The sequence below is a fragment of the Pantherophis guttatus genome, chromosome 7 (assembly GCF_059756535.1).
Source record: "Pantherophis guttatus breed Tessera chromosome 7, ASM5975653v1, whole genome shotgun sequence".
In the NCBI taxonomy this organism is placed as follows: Eukaryota; Metazoa; Chordata; class Lepidosauria; order Squamata; family Colubridae; genus Pantherophis; species Pantherophis guttatus.
The window spans coordinates 17,607,502-17,630,924 of record NC_142069.1 but is presented as its reverse complement, the minus strand read 5'-3'; the positions used below and the strand labels follow the sequence as shown (position 1 = coordinate 17,630,924).

At 41.7% G+C, this 23,423-nt stretch overlaps 1 protein-coding gene across 2 annotated transcripts in view; it reads right to left on the bottom strand.

Moving 5' to 3' along the window:
• Window positions 1-23,423, bottom strand: part of LOC117655362 (sodium- and chloride-dependent betaine transporter-like) — a 75,778-nt gene that overhangs the window by 15,999 nt on the left and 36,356 nt on the right. For both annotated transcript variants that reach the window (XM_034402752.3, XM_087873703.1), the window contains exons 7-12: window positions 20,072-20,206; window positions 14,078-14,181; window positions 11,596-11,720; window positions 10,037-10,149; window positions 8,572-8,709; window positions 5,133-5,235 (exon numbers count right to left, since the gene is read on the bottom strand). In XM_034402752.3, the coding sequence (XP_034258643.2) occupies window positions 5,133-5,235; window positions 8,572-8,709; window positions 10,037-10,149; window positions 11,596-11,720; window positions 14,078-14,181; window positions 20,072-20,206 (718 nt within the window). The remainder of the gene's footprint in view (window positions 1-5,132; window positions 5,236-8,571; window positions 8,710-10,036; window positions 10,150-11,595; window positions 11,721-14,077; window positions 14,182-20,071; window positions 20,207-23,423) is intronic.

Here is a 23,423-nt window from a genome sequence, read left to right as displayed (position 1 = left end):
AAACTGAAATGAAAGGTGAACATTACAGTTTTTATTGAAACATTAGACTAATAACAATGGAATCAACTTAGTAGTAAATGCCTACTAAATTCAAGGAGACATATGGCCATAAAAAGCCTTTATTACTGAGTCCCAGATAAATTGGACTTTAACTCTTATAATCCTTTAGCATAAAGGCAGGCAATCCCATTGCACTAGTGGACATTTCTAATTTGTATTTGTCAAGAGGTATATATGGAAGAGCCTGATTTAGCAACAAAATGGTGGCCACTGCATCCTCTGACAAATGCTACCAATGGAGGCAATTGCATAATTCAGGGAAGAAAAGAGCTTAAGAGGTCTTCTTGTTCCATCTGAGCCTTTCTAAACAACATACCATAGGAGGACAGTCGTGTAGTTTACGATGGCAAAAAACCCTCAAAGAATCTGGTAGGATCTTCTCTGAGTTGTATTGTATTAAAAGGCAATAAATTGTCATAAACTGAAGCTCACGAGATGCCTACAGTACAGTAGTGGGTTGCAAATCCCGTCGCTACCAGTTTGCTCGTAGGTGCATGCGCACTTGTGCATGCGCTATGCTTCTGCGCATGCCCAGAAGCATCCGGGTGGGTGGGCGGAGCCTCCTGCCGCCGCTGCTACCGCTTCGCCCAATCTGGGGCAAACCGGTAGCAACCCACCACTGCTACAGTAGCTAAAGTGATGTAGGATTGAAACTGAAGTGGGAAGAGCGACTGGAAAGATAGATCAGTTACACAGAACCAGGTTACATGTGAGGCAAATTCCAAGCACCTTATCAATTAACAATGGTGATGTAGGAAATGAGGCTGAGGGAGGCTGAGCCCGAGGGAGGGGTCAAACATGTCATCAATCATGAGTTCCTTTGTGTCCACAAGAGATCTTAGTCCAGCCCTCCATGAATTCCTTATTTACTTCCAAACTGCTTTGACCACTAGTAGTTCCAGATTCATGTAGACAGTTTAAGCTTACAATAAATCTAGCTACCCATTCAAATTGCCTGGCTCTCCTAATTTCCCTGGTACTTGACAGACGATGTATTAAAAACCTCTGACGTATTACTATAATCTTAATTGTTTTTTTGGGAACCAATTCCTCTCCTGCTTATTCATCATGCTATCTGATTTGCCTTTCGGTTCTGAATTATTTCTGGCCATGTCAGAGCAGCCTTTGACGTTTCTTTATATGACACAAAGGCAGCGCTCTCTTCCCGCCATTCTGCAAAGAAGTTCACTTCGTTGAGATTTGATACTTGTGACTCTCCAGAACTGTGTGTCTCAATTTTTAATAACTTTTAAGATGTGTGGACTTCAACTCCCAGAATTCCCCAGCCAGCTGGCTGGGGAATTCTGGGAATTGAAGTCCAGGCATCATAAAGTTGCTAAGGTTGAAAAACACTACTCCAGAGGCTCCTGCACTGCAGCTTCCCACATCCATCACTATCGCCTGTGCTCTCTAAGTCTTCTACAATAATCTCAATGGATCTGATCTACCCCTGATCTTGGCAGCATAAAGAGAGAGAGAGAGAGAGAGAGGGAGGGAGGGAGGGAGGGAGGAAGAGAGAAAGAGAGATCTGTTCTTTTGCTCTTCTGTAACCTAATCAGCAAAAGAAGATAGCATGAGCCTTCACATCGCTGGTAAGTGCCAGAAGGGAATGAGTTGTGCCCAGTTGTTAAGGCAACATGAGGACGCTTGCTTAGCTTCCAAAACAATGCTACCGTTGAGAATGAATATTCCCTGGTTGCTAAGCAACTGAGTTCCAAGGCTGTAGGACCATCCTGGAAGTTATACAATCGTCCCTGCGCTAACAGTAAAATGAATGTGCAAAACTGGAGATAGCCACAGTCTAAACTATACCGACATCCCTACTACTGGTTTCCTTCTTTAATTTCCTTTCCCAATAATAAGCGATAGCAAAGAGATGCGGTTTTAGATCCTGGCTTCTAATTTATGACAATTCCCAAAAATGTGTTAGGTTTTGTAAAAAGCAGGATTCCTTCCACTTTTTTGCAGTCCTCGCAGGCTGTCCCCTTTGGCAGTTGCAACAACAGCAACAACAATAAGCTGGCTGGAAACTAGAAGTTCTTTCAAAGGAATAAATCAGAATGTAGTAAATCCTCACTTTTTAGCAACAACCATCTGCTTGACAGGCGGGGATGGGGGGGAATCCTGCCAAGCTGTGGGCGGTATTTCCGAGGCTGACAACAGACAAGCCTAGAAACATGTGTCTTTATTCGCAACATTTGCTATTACGCTTCGTGGTGTAAACAAAGAGGATCCAGCCTGCCAAATCAGACACCCTGGCCATGGGTTTTTCATACCAAAACTGGGGGAGGATGAGGGAGAAGGAGTGAAAGATAAAGAAATCAGGGAATTCTTGATCATTTCCAGATGCACTATTTTGATACGAAAATAGGGATGAATGTTTTGCCTTGCAATAATCTAAAACAGCAACAGTTATTCTGGGTAAATGAGGAGAATGTTCTTTTACCCAGTTATGCATAGGGTTGAACTAGATCTTCCCCTTCGGTTATGTTGTAGGAAAATCTAAACCCAATCAATTGACCCATGTCTCTGGCCCCCTCCTCCTCTTCCTCTAAGTAAAAGAAGGAGTGAGAAAAGCTGAAAAAATTTCCTCAGTTACAAAACTAATTTAACAACCCAGAACACAACTCTCAAACAATGATTGACTAAGACAGGCCAGTCCCTTTGCTAATGGGAAAGATTTTTTTTTTCATTTGATTATTGGTATCCTGCTTTTATTATTTTTACAAATTTTTACAATGACTTTACAAATAGTAGGGAGACATATCCAACACACTTTTTTCCTTCTATTTTCCCCAAAACAACAACCCTGTGAGGTAGGTTGGGCTGAGAGAAAGTAACTGGCCCAAGGTCATCCAGCTGGATTTCATGGCTAAGGTGGGGTTTGAATTTAGGATTTCTTGATTGCTTGCCTGGTGCCTTAACCACTAGACCAAAGGGACTAGTGATGCAATGAAAAATAGTCTCCTGAGGTACTTTCCAGAAATGAGAATGGGTAGCATGATTTTACGTTACCAGAGACACAGGTAAAAATGGATTGTATTAGTGGCTAACTGGTCTGAACAGGGTGTAGGGAGTGGATTATTCGGATCCTTTAAAATTAGGTTATAGCGGAGGGACGTTTTAGCCCAATTGCAAAAATGTCCTACATAAAGTAACTAAATAATGAACCTGTCCTGACCTTGAATAATATTGTCATCATCTCGCTAGTGGAAAAAGAAACCCTTCAAATTCAAATCTAGCATCACAACAAAATAAGTGCAGCCTATTCAGCTAGAAAAAAATAAATAAAAATAGGAAATGAGGTTTTCATCCTAGTTCTAAGTATTATGAAGCATTTAAGAGCCTGCAGATAGCATCTATTTAAGATGCTTAAAAATGTTACATAAGAAGTGCGCTGGATCAAATCAAAGCCCTGTCAGGTTCAGCATTTGATTCCCACAATAGCTACCAGATGCTAAAGGGAAACCCTCAGCTGGATTCAGTAATTCCTCTTGCTTTCTTCCTTAGCAACTGAGATTCAACATCAGTTCCCTCTAATGCTTTAGAAATGCAGAATCATCAGGACCAGAAATCTTGGCAGCTTGAGCCAGCAATAAGTGGGGAAAACGTGTGTGCTACTTGTCTTTTGTGTTTCCTGCTGTAAAAGGAGATATTTCTAAGGCTCAATACTTTCAATATTCATTTTTTGCATTGTTTTCCTTGGTATTATGTAATTATATGATAAGTCAGGTTGTGGTGGCTGTATTTAAAAGGGGGGGGGGGAAACCTGCAGTATTCAATTCAGATCAAAATATGAACCCTTGAACTGCATATATACCCAGTTTAATCTAGTGGTTAAGACACCAAGTTAGAAACTGGGAGACTGTGAATTCTAGTACCACCTTAAGCATGAAAGCTGGCTGGGTAATTTTTGGGCTAGTCACTCTCTCTCAGCCCAATCTAGCTCGCAAGTTGTTTCTTTGGAAAAAAAGGAGAAGGAAGGGGTAGTATGTATGTTCACCTTGAGCTATTTGTAAAAACAATAGAGGTGGTGGGATATAAATAAATAAAATAATAACAATAACAGTAACAGTAACAGTAACAGTAACAGTAATAGTAACAACAACAACAACAACAACAACAACAATATGTAGCCCATCAGACTCCATGCTGCGACTCTTGAGTAGACGGAGTCAAAAATCTGACTCCCCCCTCTTTTTTATTTTATTTTTTTCTTTTCTTTTCTTTTTTGGGGAAGGGAGAGTGAGTAGTTTAGGGTTTGGAACAGTTTTGTCCAAATGTCTGCCTTAACCCTTGCCATTGTTTAAAGCGTGATGAAAAACTATGCAGAAGCAGACAGGAGTTGTGTTTGTCTAATGCAGAGGTGCCAAACTCGATTTCATTGAGGGCTGCATCAGGGTTGTGTTTGATCTTGGGGGGCCAGGCTGGGCATGGCCAGCTCAACGTCATTTGTGTCGGGGGCACCTGTGGTGGCCCGAATGCTCTGCCAGCAAAAACAGGCTCCGGAGCTCCATTTCCGGCTGCGATGGCCTCCTGCAACCCTCTGCCAGTGAAAAAGGAGCTCGGGAGGGCTGCATGCGGCTGTCGTGAACTCCGTTTTCGGCTGTAACCCATGTGGCCCTCCTGAGCTCTGTTTTTGCTAGCAGAGGCACTGTGGGCCGGTCCTTCACTGTTTCCAAGACAGCCCTGAGGGCCAGATCTAAGCACCCCGTAGGCCAGATCCGCCCTGAGGGCCTTGAGTTTGACACCCCTGGCCTAATGTATGAATTGAAAAATGAGTGCACCAGCAGGTTCATCCAGTTAAAAGAATTGGAATAGGCATAGCTAAATGAGAGATAAAAGGTGAGATGCAAAAAGGCTGACCAAAAGAGAAAGAAATAGCATCTGCTTGGACCTGCTGCCTTGCAGGTATGTTGGATTACGATTCTCAGAATCCCCCAGGCATGCAATTGAGCAATGCAGCCTTGACATATCTAGAGAGCTGTTCTATTGTGTCGAACACGTCTTCATTCTTAAAGGGAGCCCTGTGCATCAAACGTTGCCTGCATGTAATTGGAGGCCTTACGTACCGTAAACCCACGCAATGCAGATGACTTCAAAGATGGCAAGAAAGAGAAGGCACGTGCCGCTGGCTGCATAATAATCAAACAGCTGGAAGATGTACATCCCACCCTGCAAGAACCACAAAGCAAAAGGGTCAGAACCCAAAGCAACAAACATTAAAACCATTTAATTTAATGACGACCACTTTAAGTTATGGCAGCACTGGGGAAAAAAAACATTTTTCACACTTAGAACCGTTGCAGTATCTCCGTGGTCAACATGATTGTTAGGAAATGGGTATTGCCTAATTGGTTGGCCAGGAAATATATAAGCCAACATTGTATGTTTGTATTATGTGAATGTATTATGTAGCTTTAAGAATTGTGCTGAGTCATTCTGCATCCTGATTGGCTGAGCTCTGTAGCCAATGTATTTAAGGAGAGCTAAATTATGGTTAGCCGGAACACTACACCATTTTTATCTGCTGCTACGCTGTAACTCTTTTTGATCTCTCTATGGTCAACTGTTTGATCATGATTACTGCTTTCTGATATTTATTGAACTGTTTTTATATTGTTCCTGATTGTTCCTTGTATTTTTCTACAAACTGGTAAGAAGATTTTATATCCCTGGATTGATCTTATATTGCACTTTATATGGCTAAGACTTGGATTGTTAAAGGACTATGATTTTGCTTTTCCCTAAAAGTAAAATACTATCAAGCCCAGTTTGTCTGTATGTTATTCACAATTACTCTCAAACTGTTTCTGTGCGTAAAATTCCAAATGTACTCTGCTTTATAAGCCACAACTTTGGGTGTAACTCAATAATATCCTTAACAATGATCAAAATCCGGACACTTAGCAATGAAGTCGCAGTGTTTCAGGGGTCATGTGATCCTCTTTTGCGACTCTCTGACAAGCAAAATCAAGTGGGAAGCCAGATTCACTTAACAACTGTGTTACTAGCTTAACAACTGCAGTGATTCACTTAACAGCTGTGGTAAGAAAAGTTGTAAAATGGGGCAAAATTCACTTAACACTTAGCTGTCTTGTTTAACAATGGAAATTTTGGCCTCAATTATGGTTGTACATTGAGGACTACCTGTACATATTGTTTCTCATGCTGTGCTATAGAAATCAAAGCATGAGCAAAAAAAAAAAATCTCTTCCTTTAGCTTTAAAACAAAAGGCTAATGCCAAAATCTGAACTTATCAACCTTGGGTGGGGGGGAATCCTACTGCCCCAGGAATGTTTTCATAAATTTGCAGTCTTGTCACTTGTCTGACATCTACTCCTCTTCTCCCAATCAGTAATAAACTTCAAGCATTTTATAAATGGCTTTTTATCCTACATCCAGTCTTGATTTCCAAAAATCACAGGTGGATATTATAGCTGCCGTACGCTATCCATTCAGAGGCCCTGAACATACTGTAGTGCGCTGTCCTGGGAAATATTGTTTCACTATGACCAATATATTAATGTTATGGATGAACAAGATTCAAATTCCTGCCTTCCCCCGCCCAAATTAACATTTAGGAAACTGTAGCCAGATTTGGAGGACACAAATGGCAAAGCTTCGTGGTTACTATTCTGATTGTCTCCATTTCTATAGCCCTGAGTTGGAATTTGAGCTGAGGGACCAGCAACAAGAAAACAAAGCATTCTGGGTAGAAATGCAATTGGCATACAGCATACAGAAGAAAACCAGCTGCCAAAAAACCCTTCCAGAGATGCTGATGGCTGAGCAAATATTTCGGAGGAAACTACGGATTAGCTGTCCAGGAAAAAAAAAAGTGGGTGTCGTAACTTTTGATTTAAGGTGACCAAATCCCAAGAGAAAGCTGTACTGGTTCAAGATTATTTTTCAAATGCAGTCTTTGAAAACCTGTCATTTCCACCCCTTTCAAGATTCTGAGGGAATCTTCGGGTCCTACTCTCAGGTCAGAGGGTTAAGTTGTAACCAGTGGCAGCAAGGAGTCAAAGGCCTTTTGGAGCTGTCCAAGGTTCAAAAGCTCTCTCAATCTTCTTGCCTTCTTCTCCATGCAACTTGGCTTTCTCCTGTGGATAAGTGGTGCCCCTTCCTTGCTCTCTCACAAATTCAGTAAGCATTCTTGGTATTTTTGAAGCTTAATTGGTTGGTGCAGTTGTGTGATAGAAAGCTGAAGGTAATTATTTAGCTTATTGAAATATTACTGATTGCTTCCTTAGGACTAATGTTAGGTTTCTGTTGATTCTTTAACATATTCTATCTGCATCCATTTATACACTTAAAACTTATGTGGCTCCTCTCCTCTCTCCTCTCCTCTCCTCTCCTCTCCCTTTTGACATCTTCTCCTGTTATCATGGCTTTATGCCATCCCCTTTAGCTCTTTCTCCTATATAACCCAGAATAAGAGTAAGAAATAAGGATAATAGATCTTATATCTTTGTAGTTGTCTCCATATCCACTATTACTCCTTCATTAAAACATTTCTTCATGTCCAGGATAATGAATCTCATTACCTGCACTAGGCTTTTCTCTATTTGGTTATGACCAATTGATCATTAAAGTTCCATTTTCAAGTTTCAATTAAAAAAATAATACCGCAATGACTATACTAATTATAGACATTCTGCACCTTAAACCCACTATGCCATCTTCAGTAAGTACCTTTGAAGGAAGCAAAGTAGCACACTTGTTACTTGAGTAGCAATCAGAAAGGAATTAACCATTCAGTCTGGTTAATTGAGGGGATTAACTGGGGAGACAAGAATGCCATAATTTTTTTAAAAAATCCTGTTCATGTGTTGAATTGTCAACTGTGCACAAATTGTCAAATTGTCACTGTGCACATGTGATGCTTCCATACACTGTATGCATATCATTAGCAAGAGTATATCCTTCCTTCCTTCCTTCCTTCCTTCCTTCCTTCCTTCCTTCCTTCCTTCCTTCCTTCCTTCCTTCCTCTTTCTTTCTCTTTCTTTCTTTCTTTCTTTTCTTTCTTTCTTTCTCAATCAAATTTTGAAACAGTTCATCTCCTTCAGAGAGGGACAGAATGGACTCAATCTATTTCCAGAAATTTCATTTTTAGAACTTGGAGGAAAGGTGACAAAAGAAAGATGGTACATTATGTGTGACATTCTAGACATTGGACTACAAGAATCAGTATTTCTAAATACTGACTATGTTGCATTGGGCTGATGACAATTACAACCCAAGAACATCTGAAGCAGCACCACTTTTAAAAGAAAGCACAACATGGGATAGTGATTTCTTGGAATAGCTGCCTGAAAATAGGGAAGAATGCTGGGGGAAGGAAAGAGAAGAGAACATATGTAAATAGAATGCATTTTGTGACCTCTTGATGATTTGGGTAACTTAATCATAGGGGCTGAAGTGTTGGAGAATAGTTGCTAATTTCACAGTAGTAGCATGTCGTTTGCAGTTGTCTTTTTTCCTCCCCACTGACCTCCACTTCTCACCTCCGTGACCAGCAGCAAGCCAATGAGATAGCAGATCACAGCAATGCCCAGGATCAGCAGCTCCCTACGTCCTTTCTTACGGAAGACTTCTGGGAACAAGTCAACGATGGCAGTCACTAAGCTCTCGACACAGACAAACTAGGGAAGAAAGTATGTCAGAAGACAAATTCCAAAGTTGCTAGCTCTCAATCTGTTTAGCTTTCTCCCTCTCGTTCCTTTCCTTTCTTTGCTAGCTATCAGCTTCCTGTAGCAATTTTAGCACATGTGCATTTCTCAACACATCCTGCATTAGGCTTGTGATATATTGCTACATGTCAAGAGATTTTCCCATCGTTCACAACACATACCCCCAGATGAGTTTTAAGAATTCTTCCTACATGCACATGAGTCCTGAATGGTTTGTATGAACTCTATGGTAGAAGAAACCATAAGTTTTGCCTATGGAGGGCTTCTAATTCTTAGGATTTTTCTGTAAAAATCTATTCAAATCCAGAGTCTGAATAAAGAACTCTGCTGGACAATCCAAGAGCTGCAAGAACAACATTTAGCTAAAAGGATCAATGGTCTGCAAAAGAAACCATCCACTGGCATTAAGCAACTGGTGGCCATGTGCATCATATGTGAATATATGAGTAAATCCTTTGCCAACTTCTTACTTCTTTCTTAAGAGCTACTTGAGGAAAAAAAAAACCAGCTCATTTCAAAGAAGAAAAGGCGAAAGAATCCATCACAAGAGACTTTACATCTGCATTTGTATTGCAAACAATCTGCATTTTAGCTGCATCAGATCAAAATTCTGCTCTCCCAATTTATATAAGTAATTAATGCTGAGCATCACTTATTCATGGGGCTCCTTTCTTTGCAAAAAAACAAAAACAAAACTGTGTTTCTTCTGCAAGATGTATTACATACAAAGATATAAAAATATTCTATATTCTTCAAATTAATGGAGTTAAGAATACATTAGAGCAGGGGTGTCAAACTCAAGGCCCAAGGCCTGGATCCGGCCCATGAGTTGCTTAGACATGGCCCACGGATCTGCCCTGGAAACAGCAAAGGACTGGCCTGCGGTGCCTCTGCCAGCGAAAATAGAGTTCAGGGAGGCCGCACATCGAGCCAGCCGGGCTCCATTTTCAGCGGCGAAGGCCTCCTGCAGCCCTCTGCCAGTGAAAATGGAGCCCAGGCGGGCCATGCATGGCCTCCCTGAGCTCCATTTTTGCTGGCAAAGGGCTGTAAGAGGCTGTCACGGCCAAAAATGGATCCTTGATGAGTGACATGAAGCTGGCCTCGCCCACCCTGACCACACGTCCAGCCACACACGCGCGCACACACACACACACACACACACACACACACACACACACCGCCCCCCCGAGTTCAAACACAACCCTGATGCAGCCCTCAATGAAATTGATGTTTGCATTAGAGGGTCTAGTTGTTTTTTTTAAAAAAAAAATCATCATACTTGACTGTCCAGCCCCAAGAAGATCAACATAAGGAAGAACAAACAGGCCCACAGCTGAGATATAGGCATCATGGTTACTGCTTTGGGGTAAGCAATAAATGCTAGGCCAGGACCTGTCAATCAAATAAAAAGAAGCAAAGCAATGTTCTATTAGCTTAAGGTGAGGCACCGGCATCCTTTCAACAGTTATCAGATCACCCTTCCTGTTAAAACTTTATCCCACTGGATATGATGATTGGAGTTGAATGGGAATTCATGCAGAGAATACCGGTTTTCAGCTTCTGCTTTATCAAACATGCTTACTGGGTTAAGATAGACAAATACACAGTTATCAGAGACTACCTATGTTTTCCAATCTAGTGCCTTCTGGGTATGGGAGACAAAACCAGATAAGCATGGAGAACATCAACAAAATCAGACATATGTGAGTTTCTCTATCCATCTTGTAGAGCAGGGATCTCCAACCTTGGCAACTTTAAGGCTGGAGGATTTCAACTCCCAGAATTCCCTAGCCAGCTGTTCCAAGTAAAGCTGCCTTTCACAATTGACTGATGGTGATGTTGTCAATGCCAATGGTGTTCAAGTGGTGCTCCAGTTGCTTTGGGATTACTTCCAAGGCATCTAGAACTATTGGTACTACCTTTGCATTCCCCTAGCCAGCTGGCTGGGGAATTCTGGGAGTTGAAGTCCTCCAGCCTTAAAGTTGACAAGGTTGGAGACCCTGACAACTTGTATGGATATTCTTTAAGGAAGGACTCCCCCAATTTAGCACAGGTTACAACTCACAGAATTCAAACCAGCATGGCCTAAACAGAAAACCAGATTGGGAAAGAGAGTCCTATGTTTATGTTATAGCTCCTATTCCTAAAATATAGACCCAGTGGGCACGCCAGCTTAGCTCTGGCGCGCATGTGCATGCCAGACAGCTGATTTTCGGGCCTTCTGGGCCCACCAGAAGTAGGGAAACAGGCTGTTTCCTGCCTCCGGAGGGCCTGGGTGGAGGGGGGAAGGCCCATTTTTCTTTCTTACCTGGTTCCAGATCCTCTCTGTGTATCTACGGAGGGTGAAAACAGCCTTTCTCACTCCCTCAGAGGCCCTCCGGAGGCCTGAAAGGGCCCATTTCCCAACTTCCGGTGGGACAGGAAGTGATGTTTTTTGCTGTCCCCAGGCTCCAGAGACTCCTAGAGAGGCTCTGAAGGCTGGGGACAGCAAAAAACGTCACTTCCTGTCTCACCGGAAGTTTGGAAATGGGCCATTTCAGGCCTCAGGAGGACCTCCGAGGGAGTGGGAAAGGCTGTTTCTGCCCTTCCCAGATGCATAGAGAGGATCTGGAGCCAGGTAAGAAAGAAAAATGGGCCTACTGTGCCATCACGTGCCAGGAGCGGGGGGGGAGGGGGTTGCGCATGCAGGGCAGAGCACATAGAATTATGGATGTGGGCACGCACGCACGTGAACCTCCCCCGCCCCCCCTCTCCTGGCACACAATGGCAAAAAGCCATCACTGATATAGACCATAATTTATATTTAGCTATCTCCTTCTGCAGCCAACAGCTCCTTACCCGATTCAGCTACTTTTGAAATGGGGACACCTTGTTCCTGCGCCATGAAGCCCAAGACAGAGAAGATGGCAAAGCCTGCCGCAAAGCTTGTGGCACTGTTCAGGAAACAGAGCATGAAGGAATCTCTGTGGAAAATTCCAGAAAGAGAGAGAGAGAGATTGTTGTCATTGGATGGTGTTAAAGATATTGTCAGAGTATGCAAGCTGTTCCAAGTAAAGCTGCCTTTCGCAATTGACTGATGGTGATGTTGTCAATGCCAATGGTGTTCAAGTGGTGCTCCACTTGTTTTGGGATTACTCCCAAGGCACTTTAGGACTATTGGTACTACCTTTGCTTTCTTTTGTCACCGTTGTTGTCAGCTTTGGAAGCCATATTAGGCCGGAAGCTTCAATGCTGCCACCTTATTTATTTTTATTTTATTTTAATCAAATTTCTATACCGCCCTACTCCCGAAGGACTCAGGGCGGTGAACAGCCAAGATAAAATACAGATAATACAAATATTAAAAATCCCTTAAAATTATTAAATATTTTGGCCGAAACACAGATTAAAACACCCAATTTATAAAATCAGGAATTAAAAAATTTAAAAATTTAAAAGAGGGGAGTTAGGCCAGGCCAGCTTGCTGAAATAGAAAAGTTTTGAGAGCACGGCGAAACGTGCGCAGGTCCGGGATCCTCCGTCTCTCTGGGGGGAGCTTGTTCCAGATGGTAGGTGCCCCCACAGAGAAGGCTCTCCCCCTGGGGGCCGCCAGTCGACACTGTTTGGCTGACGGCACCCTGAGGAGCCCCTCTCTATGGGAGCGTACTGGTCGGTGAGAGGCTATTGGTAGCAGAAGGCGGTCTCGTAGATACCCCGGTCCGATGCCATGGAGCGCTCTAAAGGTGGTAACCAAAACCTTGAAGCGCACCCGGAAGACCACCAGGAGCCAGTGCAGCTCGCGCAGGAGGGGGGTCACATGGGAGCGCCACATCGCTCCCATAACCACCCGCGTGGCCGCATTCTGGACCAGCTGGAGCCTCCAGGTGCTCCTCAAGGGGAGTCCCATGTAGAGAGCATTGCAGTAGTCCTTCTCATGTGTCGGAAAATAGGCAGGGGGATTAAGGAGAGGGGTTAGTAGACATAATAGCATTCTTCCTGTTGGTCAAGGTCAGGGCGATCCAGCACCTGGAGAAGGAGTGGTCAGGGAGCTGGATTGAGATGGAATGGACATTGATTGGAGCATGTGATTGACTGAGGGGAAAGGGGATGGTTTTGGAAGCTTTGACTTACTGAAGGAAAACCCGGGTTTTTCAGATTCGGGTTTTCCCAGATGTGCCAGTTTGCCTATTCTAGTAAAGACAACTTTGGAAAAATGTTTGCTTCCATGTCTTTACTTGGAGTTGGGGTTTTTCTGGAACGCTGACAGTTGGTTTACTTCTATTTCCATGTTTATTTGTTCGCTCTTAATTATTTTTTTTGCTTTACTCCCCTTTAACTATTGTTTTTGGAAAGTATTATCTGGGTAAGTTGTTATGCCATTATTTGGACAAAAAAGCCTACATGTCAAATAGCTTGCTGGCCTTCACTGTAAAGTATTGTAACAATAAAGACACCAATTTAGCCCACAGTATCTCCACAAAAAAAAACTTGAATCTGGGGAACTGATTCCAATTAGATTAAAGTAGATATTTTACGCAAATGGAAAAAAAATATGATTCAATATAAAGAGGTTTCGTGAGTGTGTGTTTGTATGTAAACCAGGGGTGAAATCCAGCAGGTTTTGACAGGTTCTGGAGAACCGGTAGTGGAAATTTTGAGTAGTTCAGAGAACCGGCAAATGCCACCTCTGGCTGGCCCCAAAGTGGGGAGGGAATGGGGATTTTGCAGTATCCTTCCCCTGGAGTGGGGAGGAAATGGGGATTTTGCAGTATCCTTCCCCTGCCATGCCCACCAAGCCACACCCACAGAACCGGTAGTAAAAAAAAATTGGATTTCACCACTGATGTAAGCATATGAGAGGCAGGAAAAGTCCGTAGACACACAGATACATATGTGTACTTAAAGTATATTTTCTTAGATATTTTGATCATTGAAGTAGAAGAAATCCATGCAAAGAACGCAAACATAAAATCATGTCTTGTTGTTAGAATGTCTTTACAGAACATATAAAATATATTAAAGGATATTATACACATAGACTAGAGATAAATATTGAAGTATCTCTCTCTTTGTGTGTGTCTACATGTTTGTGTGTCTATATCTATATATTTACAGAAATGAGTAAATAGTTGTTATATGAAGCAGGCAGCAGGATAGAAGATAAACTGCAATGATTTCAACCATGATGAAAGATCCTGCGTTCCAGAAGAATTGTCAGACTACAGGGAAATATATATTAAAGAATCCAGTGGATCACGAACACAGGTGGTCAATACACAATGACTGATACTACAAAACTCTAAAAGTCTGCAGAAATTAAAACTGGTGTTTTTACTTCTACCTGTAACAATTGTTGTTATATTTGTTGTAGCTGCCAAGAGCCGTCAAGCATCCTTGGCAAATGGCATATGAAAAGAAGATCTGAGTACCTGCATCCATCCATACCTGAAACAAGAAAAGGACAATAATTCTACAGTCAGGAGGTACAGTAGATCATCAAGAAGAACATGTTAACAGGTAAATGCCATCCCTAGAAAAAAGAAGAGAAGACGTTGAAGTGGTAACAGATGTCCTTGGTTGAAAAATTCACAAATATGTTAGCTGGATCCACCAAATAGAGAGGAATTTCCTACACAGGAAAAAGATCAGGGCAGATCTATTTAAATATTAAAGTATAGGTATATCACACTGAAAAAAAATGCATATTGCTGAATTCATGTGCTTTTCTAGTAGTAACATATGGCTGTGAAAGTGGAACCATAAGAAAGACTTAATGAAGGAAAATGGATGCCTTTGAATCCTGGTGCTGGAAAATCTGTTGAGAATACTTTGGACTGTCTTTGAAGAGGAACAAATAATTCAATATTAGATGAAATAAAACCAGACTGCTCACTAGAAGCATTAATAATGAAGCGAAAGCTTAAAAATTGTGCATACGCAATGCAAAGGCAAGAGTAACTACTGTAGTGAAGATTCCCAAGGCTTAGAAAAATTGAAGTCAATGGAAAAAGAAGTCAACAGAAGATAAGGGGGCTGCTACTGTCACTGATGATACAAGCAGGAACTTACAAGAACTCAAAGATGCAGTTACATTGGACCATGAAGAGTTGGAAGTGATGGAACAAGTGATCAAATCAAAGGGTGCATCACTGAAAAATTCACAAATGATACATGTATAAATTGAAAGCTAAAATCTTTTATATCAATGTGAAAATTGTTCTGACCTAGTCTCCCTTAAAAAGCAGGAAGCAGAATCTTGCTCCTGGCAAAACCCCTTTTATATACACGACTATGAATTCCTTTCATTCACAGTCAGCAAGGCCTGGCAAACAATCTTTTCAGAAGAATATTTATCAACACAAACCTTATCTCACTTGGAAAGCTGCCAGGTAACTAGTTTCCAAACGCAATGTAAGGCAAAACTTGGCACAGTCTCTGGGAGTCAGGGACAGATCTTCCCACTCTTGAAACAACCAAACAAACAAATTGTTTCCTACAAAAGCCCACTCCCCATTCACTCCTCTTTTGTTTCCTATGGGAGGGGCCAATCACCTCCAAGATGTGGCTTTACTCCTAAGTCGACCCTGCTTTCTTAGTTCTTCTTGTCTTCTGGCAGCTCTGCGCATGCGCACACTGGGAACAGGCTCCAGCTGTTCCTCTGCCTCACTGCTGTCTAGCTCCCTCGTTGCCTCCGATGCAAAGCCCTCGTCCGAGCTTTCCCCAGCCCCCAGGACTGGCTCACGTTCCTCCCCAAACTCCTCACTGCCAGACTCTTCTACCAGCTCTGCTGGCCACCGGCGGGCCACCACAAAAATAACTTACTTTGCAAATCTCCACAAAAGATTCTGAATAAATTTCTCTCACTCAGATCCTTTTGTCTAATAAAATAGTTTTTATCCTTTGTACTCCTTATAGTAGTACAAAGTCCAAAGATGGGGCACGAGACAAGACAAAAGCAACAACCTTTTCCAAACTGGTGGGCTGAAAAGCTGCAGGACTTCCATAATTGAAGTAGTCATTGTCTACGTTGTCCAGAAAATATGGGAGCTGAAGTCCAACACATGTCATGTGGAAAATATTGAGTTGCAGAAGAAATAAACAATTGTATTTTCATGAACACACACATTCTTGAAATACCCGATAGAGCCTCTAAATAGTCTGAAACTAGACTAGCCAAAAAGGCTGCCTCTCTAATGTAAACTTTCCTATATACTCAATCAATATTACATTTTCTAGGTTTAGCTATGTCATTTCAGGGTCAGAAGTCCAGCAAGCGAATGTGTGAGATGATAAAATACCCAACAATAACAAAAATAAAACCAGCAAAAATAGCACTTTTGTTATTGTTTTAATATTTACAAATATTAATTTGTATTCATATTAAAAATATTGATTCTGTAAACTGCCTTGTGATATCTCTAAGAATTAAATATAAATTTAACAAGTAATAATAATATTTGGCAGATTGATGCCATACCAAAAAGCCTTGGATGGCACTTAGAAAATCTGAGCATTGACAAAATTTCTATCTGTCGATTGCAAAAGGACACATTGCTTGGATCCGCACATATACTACACTGATACATCACAACATCCTAAGTTCTAGGGAAAAACTCGATACATATGAAGGGCAATACCAGCTAAAGAACTGACAGCAATGATTTCACACTGTTGTATATATAATAATAACAAGCAACCATTTATATATTTGAGGACTACTTCATTTGAATGTGTGTACTGGTTTTTGGCTGGTTGGTTTCATTTTTGTTTTGTTTTTTAATTTTAGTTTGATTTAGATTTATAAGTATTTTATTGTTATTTTATTTGTTTTAATATTTATTGATTTAATAAATGTATATGCTGCTCATCTCTCCAATAGGTTAACTCTAGGGAGATGGGAGCAGTGGTGGGATTCAAATAATTTAACAACCGCTTCTCTGCCCTAATGACCGGTTGGGTGGGCATGGACATGGTGGGCGTGGCCAGGGGGTGTGACTGACAGCACTTGACCTTGTGCACCCCCTGGGAGCAAAAATGGGCCATGGGGGAATGTGCCACTCACTCACTCACCCCCGTGCCCCATTTGGGGGGTAGTAAGCCACCCTGAAGCCTCCTGGGGACAAAAACAGGTCATGGGGGGCACACCATACCCTGAGCCCCTGTGCCCCATTTTGGGCCTAGGAGACCTCCCTGCACTTACCTGAGAGCCAAAATGGGGCATGTGGGGACTCCTGGAAGGGGCAGGGTGGGAAGGGGCGGGGCCAGCCAGCAATTTAACTACCAGTTCGCCTGAACTGGCCCGAACCCGCTGAATCCCACCACTGGATGGAAGGGATCTTTTGCTTGAGGTGAATTATCTTTTGGCGTGAGTCAAACTCATTATTTGACTCAAAAAGAAAGTAAAAATTTTCTCAATAATAGGGGTGTCAGCGTTCTTCAAATCCTTCAAAGGGATTTAGTAGGCAAAAGTTCAAGCTTCTCCTCTCTTTATATATGTCAGTGCTGGGACGCTGACAAAGGGATTAAAAACATGATCAGCTGAACCTTCCTCAATTCAAAATGAGCAGTGAAACACAAATTGCATCCAGTTTAAAGTAAATTGTAGTAAAGAAAATTTAAAGACACAAAATTCTATCTGAACCCTAAGAAATCTTTTTGCTGGGTTTCTCTTGCTAGGAACACCAGTCCCTTGGGGAAAATTTGGATATTAGACATGAGAAACCTGAACCAGTTCCCAGTCAATTGGAAGAGACATTATCTTTCTCTTGCCAAATCATTTTCAATTAGGACATAGCGAAACCATCTGTCAGATGTTGAAAATTTAATAGAAGAAATGGCAGTGCTGTGCCTTAACTGGTAGTGACCAGGTATATCCGTACCTGTGTGCATCCTTCAGTGAAGCTGGAGCTGCTTTTTAGGAAAAGTCCTTTGTCTTTACAATGGCATGCTTGGACCTGCCTTTCAAAGATTAGGTTTTCGCTAAGTCATGGGTGTCCAACTCACCACACCACGTTGCCGTCATGTGATGTTTCACAATGTTTTTCCCCTTCACGGAGCTGGGGTGGGCGTGGTCTGTGCATGACACATCCAGCCCATGGGCTGCCAGTTTGATGGAATGGGACTTTTCGGCTCCTACCATTGGCCGCACCTGCTTCTCCGCCAGGTCCCACCTCCACTCATTAACCTCTGGCTTTTCTCCTCAGCTGGCCCACCCTCACCATTTGCCAAGGATAGGAGCCATTTGCCAAGGATAGAAGCCATTCGCCAAGGGTAGAAGCCACACCCCCACCCATTCACGGCCAAGGGTAGAAACCAAAAAGTCCTAGATCCCCAGTTGATATCCCTGCCCTAAGTGACTAAAACAGCTTTGTCTAGGGCCGTGATGGTGAACCTATGGCACACATGCCAGAGGTGGCACACAGAGCCCTCTCTGTGGTCATCAGATTTCTGAGGTGTGCATGTGCCAGCCTGCTGGTCGTCAGATTTCTGAGGTATGATGTGCACCAGCCAGCTGGTTGTTGGATTTCTGGCACTTTGGTGCATACATGCACATGCGTGCGCCTTCCGGTTTGGGCACTCTGTCACATCACTAGTCTAGGATCTAGCAACACACAGCACAGATGAATAATGACAAGCACAGTAGTCCAACATGATATGTACATCCAGGTTGGAGAAGTCCTCTAAAATACAGCACTTGGGAACACTGTTCACGCTAGCTGGGTTTGCTAGAAATTCGAATTCAGCCCTACCTCCAGGACCGCAAGTTTTCTGCCTCTAGTATTAAGCCCTGTTCAGAGATTCCTACTTCCATCCCTCACTCCTTATTATAGCACAGTCTCTCTGAAAGATTCTCCAGGCTAGCTCTCTTCTGTTTTATATGGGCTGTTAGGTTGGGCAAATATGGTGGTGGCTTTGAAATAACTTTTCTGTGATGATGTGCCTAGTAACCTCATTTATTTGTTTGGATTTTTTCATTAGAGTTCCATGGTACGCTGTGACTGTTGGATGGTTTCAAAGATTACAAAACATATTGAAGAATTGCTAGCGCCCAGGTTGAATGTTTCCAAGTTATTCAGAGTGCTACCATGGGAGAGCTCTTAATGTATGTGTTGCAATTTTCCCCAACGTAGCAATTTCCAGATGCATCAGACCATAACGCTCATCATCCCCAGCTACCAGCACAACAGTGGCTAGGGACAACAGGTGTTTAAGCCAATGCACCTGGAGAGGACCCAAAAGGGAAAGTGATAGATGGTATTTTATGCTTTCATGTGCATTTTGTTTGACTGGATTTATTAGGTCACGCTTAAGATGTTATATTACTGATAATCCCTCAGGTAAGCAGTTAAGAGTAAGCATGTCAGATAAATCTTTCAAAGAGTTCTTTTCAAGCAAATGGTGCAATCATCCAGGAAGGAATTTGTTGCAACAGGAATGAGCATGCAATCATCCACAGGGTCTGCTAGAATTCTCTTGAAAGATTCTTCTGCTTAAACATAGGCTTTTAAAAGTGAATACTTGGAAAAATTGTATGCAAAACTAAGGAAAAGATGTATATAGGATAGGCACAAAATACACATATAGCAGGCAAAAATCAATACAAATTATCCTATGTGAAGGTTTGCATAAATTTGTAGATGATGCAAAACTTTGAGAGAAAGGAGTAACACTGAATAAATGACAATAACTTAATGTAGACTAGTTTATGCTTCTTATATTAGTTAGGAAGGAGTTCTGATCTTATGAAATTCAGCTGCCCCTATTTTATAAAACTCTAAGGACATCAAAAATCAATTTGACCTGGCCAATAGGTCATCATTTATTTATTAGTCCAATTTATATGCTGCCCTTCTCCGTAGACTCAGGGCGGCTTACAATGCATTATAGCAATAGCCTGCATACTTTTTTGTATATACCTGCTTATTAGTGGTGTTGTTCTATACAAAGTTGACTTACTGCCCCCACAATCCGGGTCCTCAATTTACCTACCTCGAAAGGATGAAAGGCTGAGTCAACCTTGAGCCTGGTGAGATTCGAACTTGCACTAATTGCAGGCAGCTGGCAGCTAAGTGCTAGCACTTAACAGCACTTTCGTCCATTTAGTCATTTCTTTAAAGCAGCCACATCTTTTTCCCTGGTCGTTGTACAAGCCTGAAAATTGCCTCTGCTTTAAAAGTCACTTAGCTTTAATGACTTGTGCTTTAGTAAAGCTGCAATGACTCTTTCAGGTTTGTGCAGGAGTATTGTGTCCATGAAAAGCTAGAAGCACATCTGCCAAATCCATTTGAAACATGTATGATCTGCCTATTGAAATGCAATAGAAGTTACAACTCACCTGAGGATCAGCCAATCTGGAAATGTCTGGGTTTAAGTAGAATATAATTCCATCTAAAGCCCCAGGGAGAGTGACTCCTCGAATTAGCAGCACGATCAACATTAGGTAAGGGAAAGTGGCAGTGAAGTAGACTACCTGGGAATAAAACAAAAATCATTAAAACTAGCCATGACAGGGGTAAAATCCAGCAGGTTCTGACAGGTTCTGGAGAACCGGTTGTGGAAATTTTGAGTAGTTCAGAGAACCGGCAAATACCACCTCTGGCTGGCCCCAGAGTGGGGTGGGAATAGAGATTTTGCATTATCCTTCCCCCAGGAGTGGGGACGGAATGGAGATTTTGCAGTATCCTTCCCCTGGAGTGGGGTGGGAATGGAGATTTTGTAGTATCCTTCCCCTGCCAGTAGTAAAAAAAAATGGATTTCACCACTGAGCCAAAACCCCTGGCCTTCAGAGCTATTAACAGACACCAGAAGAAGAACAGGGCAGACAACCTCTGGCCCCAAAAACTTTCAACCCATTGCTACAATTCAAGTGTCTTGACCACAACTTCAGAAAAATCAAAATAATCTTTAAAAAATCCCAACCAACCACTCCATCATGCACACATTTGCCAGTTGGATGCAAAAAATGTGTAGGGAACAACCTAAAATACGCATAGCATCAATTAAAAACGAAAACTCTTTCCCCTTGAAATGGGTAAAAAAATCCTAGCCCCAAGTAATAATAATAATAATAACTTTATTGTCATTGTACGTGTATACACAGTATACCCATACAACAAAATTCACTTAACACCCAAAGACCAGGTCCAACACACATAACAATCTCTAAACACACCCCCACCCTCCACAAATTCCCTGTCCCTAAACCACCCAAATATCCACACAACAGACCAAGTAATACTGTCCAACAGCTCACTGATGGTGGCCCTTTAGTTCATTGTTGAGTGCAATTATAACTCTGGGATAAAAACTATTCAGAAAACATGTGGTCTGAGTTTTAATTGTTCTGTATCTTCTGCCAGAAGGCAACAGTCCAAAAAGATTGTAAGCAGGATGGGGAAGAGTCTCTGAGAATGTTATGCAACTTCCTCAAACAGCGAGATTTGAAGATGTCGTCCAGGGCTGGTAGCTGGAGCCCGATGATATTCTGGGCAGTTTTAATGATTCTCTGTAGAGCCTTTTTGTCCGCTACAGAGCTGCTCCCGTACCATGCAAGAATGCATAATGCGTATGATTTGGCTTCAATTAACTTGCACTATCACATCATCCTCAGCAGGTTAATACTAAAAGGCAGATATTATTCACCACTTTAATATCTTCATTGTCAGTTCTGAGGCTGGTTATTCTATCTGTTGTCAATAGTTTAGTCTCCTTTGTGTGCTTAATTTTAGTCCCTTTTTTCATTGTGCTGCTTTACTTTTATTACCAGTGGGTGCAGGACATTTGCATTTTAGGCTATATAGGTTTCTCATGAGGACAATGAGATGTTCTGATTTTTTTAAAAGCACAGTCTACAGCTGAATGTGATCCATGCAATCAATTGCCTTTTTATAATCAATGAAGCACATAATGACTTTTTTTCGTATTCTTTGGCTTTCTCATTTATCCAGTTGCATTAGAAATGACATGCCACATTATTCTGTCTTTTCTAAAGCCACTTTGAACATCTGTCATCTCTTTTTCCATGCAAGGCTTGAATCTGTTTTGGATTATCCTATTATTTTCTAATATGTGAAATTAAGAATACTGTTAACACCCTGTTAAGTCTCCCTTTTTTTGATATTGGAATGTAGATTGACCTCTTTCAATCTGTTAGCCAATATGTCATCTTCCAAATTTGTTGGCATAGCTTTTTAGAACATTTACTATTCCTTCTTCTATTGCTTGCCAGGTTTCTACGGGCAGAATGGGACAACTTGCTGAGGCCAACTCATTGCGGCCAACTCGCCACAGCCAACTCGCCATGTCCAACTCACCACAGCCAGCTTGCCGCAGCCAACTCGGCACTGTCAACTTGCTGAGGGATAACTCACCATGGCCAATTCGTTGTGAGACGACTTCCCGTGGGACAATTTAACAATTCAATTTAATTATTTAAAATAAATAAATAAAAATATTTTAATTTTTGTCATCCACATTTCATTTTGTGCCTCCTTTTGCATCCTTTCTTTTAATGATACTAGCCCACCATTTCTTTGATATTAGTGTAACTCTTCTCTTGCAGCAAGTTATACTGTGGTGAGTTGGCTATGCATAGTTGTCCCGTGGCAAGTTGGCCGCAGCTTGTGTGAGCAGCGTGGTGGCCTAGAGATGAAGACCCTCGCCTCCCACTCAGAAGGTTCAGAGTTCAATCCTAGGCAGTGGTGAATGTTTCTCTATTAGGGCGCAAAGAAAAAATATCTGCTGTGAACTCTACATAGACGTCAGGAACAGCATTCGGCCAATAAACTCTCAGCTCCATTCAGTTGCCCCAACTCCACCTTTAATCCACAAAGGGATTAAAGCAGTGTTTCTCAACCTTGGCAACTTGAAGATGAGTGGACTTCAACTCCCAGAATTCCCCAGCCAGCATAGCATAGCATAGCTGGCTGGGGAATTCTGGGAGTTGAAGTCCACTCATCTTCAAGTTGCCAAGGTTGAGAAACACTGGATTAAAGGGTCGTTAAAAGAAAAAAAAATAAGACACTGTCAATGTGCTTCATCACCCTCCACCGAATTTGATTCTGGTCAGATTTGAGTAAGAAGGAAGGAAGGAATAAAAGGAATTAATAACAGTATTTCAGTGCATATGGCACAGTTCAAATAATAAATGTATGAAATGAATGAATGAAATGAATGAATGAACGTTGCCATGTGAAGGTCTCTGTCCTTCCAAAAGAAATAGCACAACCTATTTTAAATTATGGTAGTGCAGCAGCTTTCCAGCCTACAACAAGAGTATGATGGAACTGACAGAATGGTGAAATGTCCAGTGTTGTAACAGCCGTACATGATGCAAGTACATTTTGAAATCCATATAATGATCTCTGTGTTCTCTTGGAATCAATAAAAGCATGTTCTTTTCCCTGAATAGTATTCACTTGCATTTTCTTAATTCAATGTAACTTTAATGCAATGCTAATTTAATCAAACCGATGCTTTCTATTACCACTGGATCCTATAATGTAAGTAGCCAAGTGGGAATATATTTATATTCCACACTATGTGTTTTGGCTTTCAATTAAGGAATATCAGTTAAGATCTTGAATTTGCCTTGTCTGATTTATATTCCTCATTTCTATCCTGGCAAATACCAAATGTGTCTTAACAAAAAATGTTAAATGAAATTGAATATTAAAAATTTAAAAACA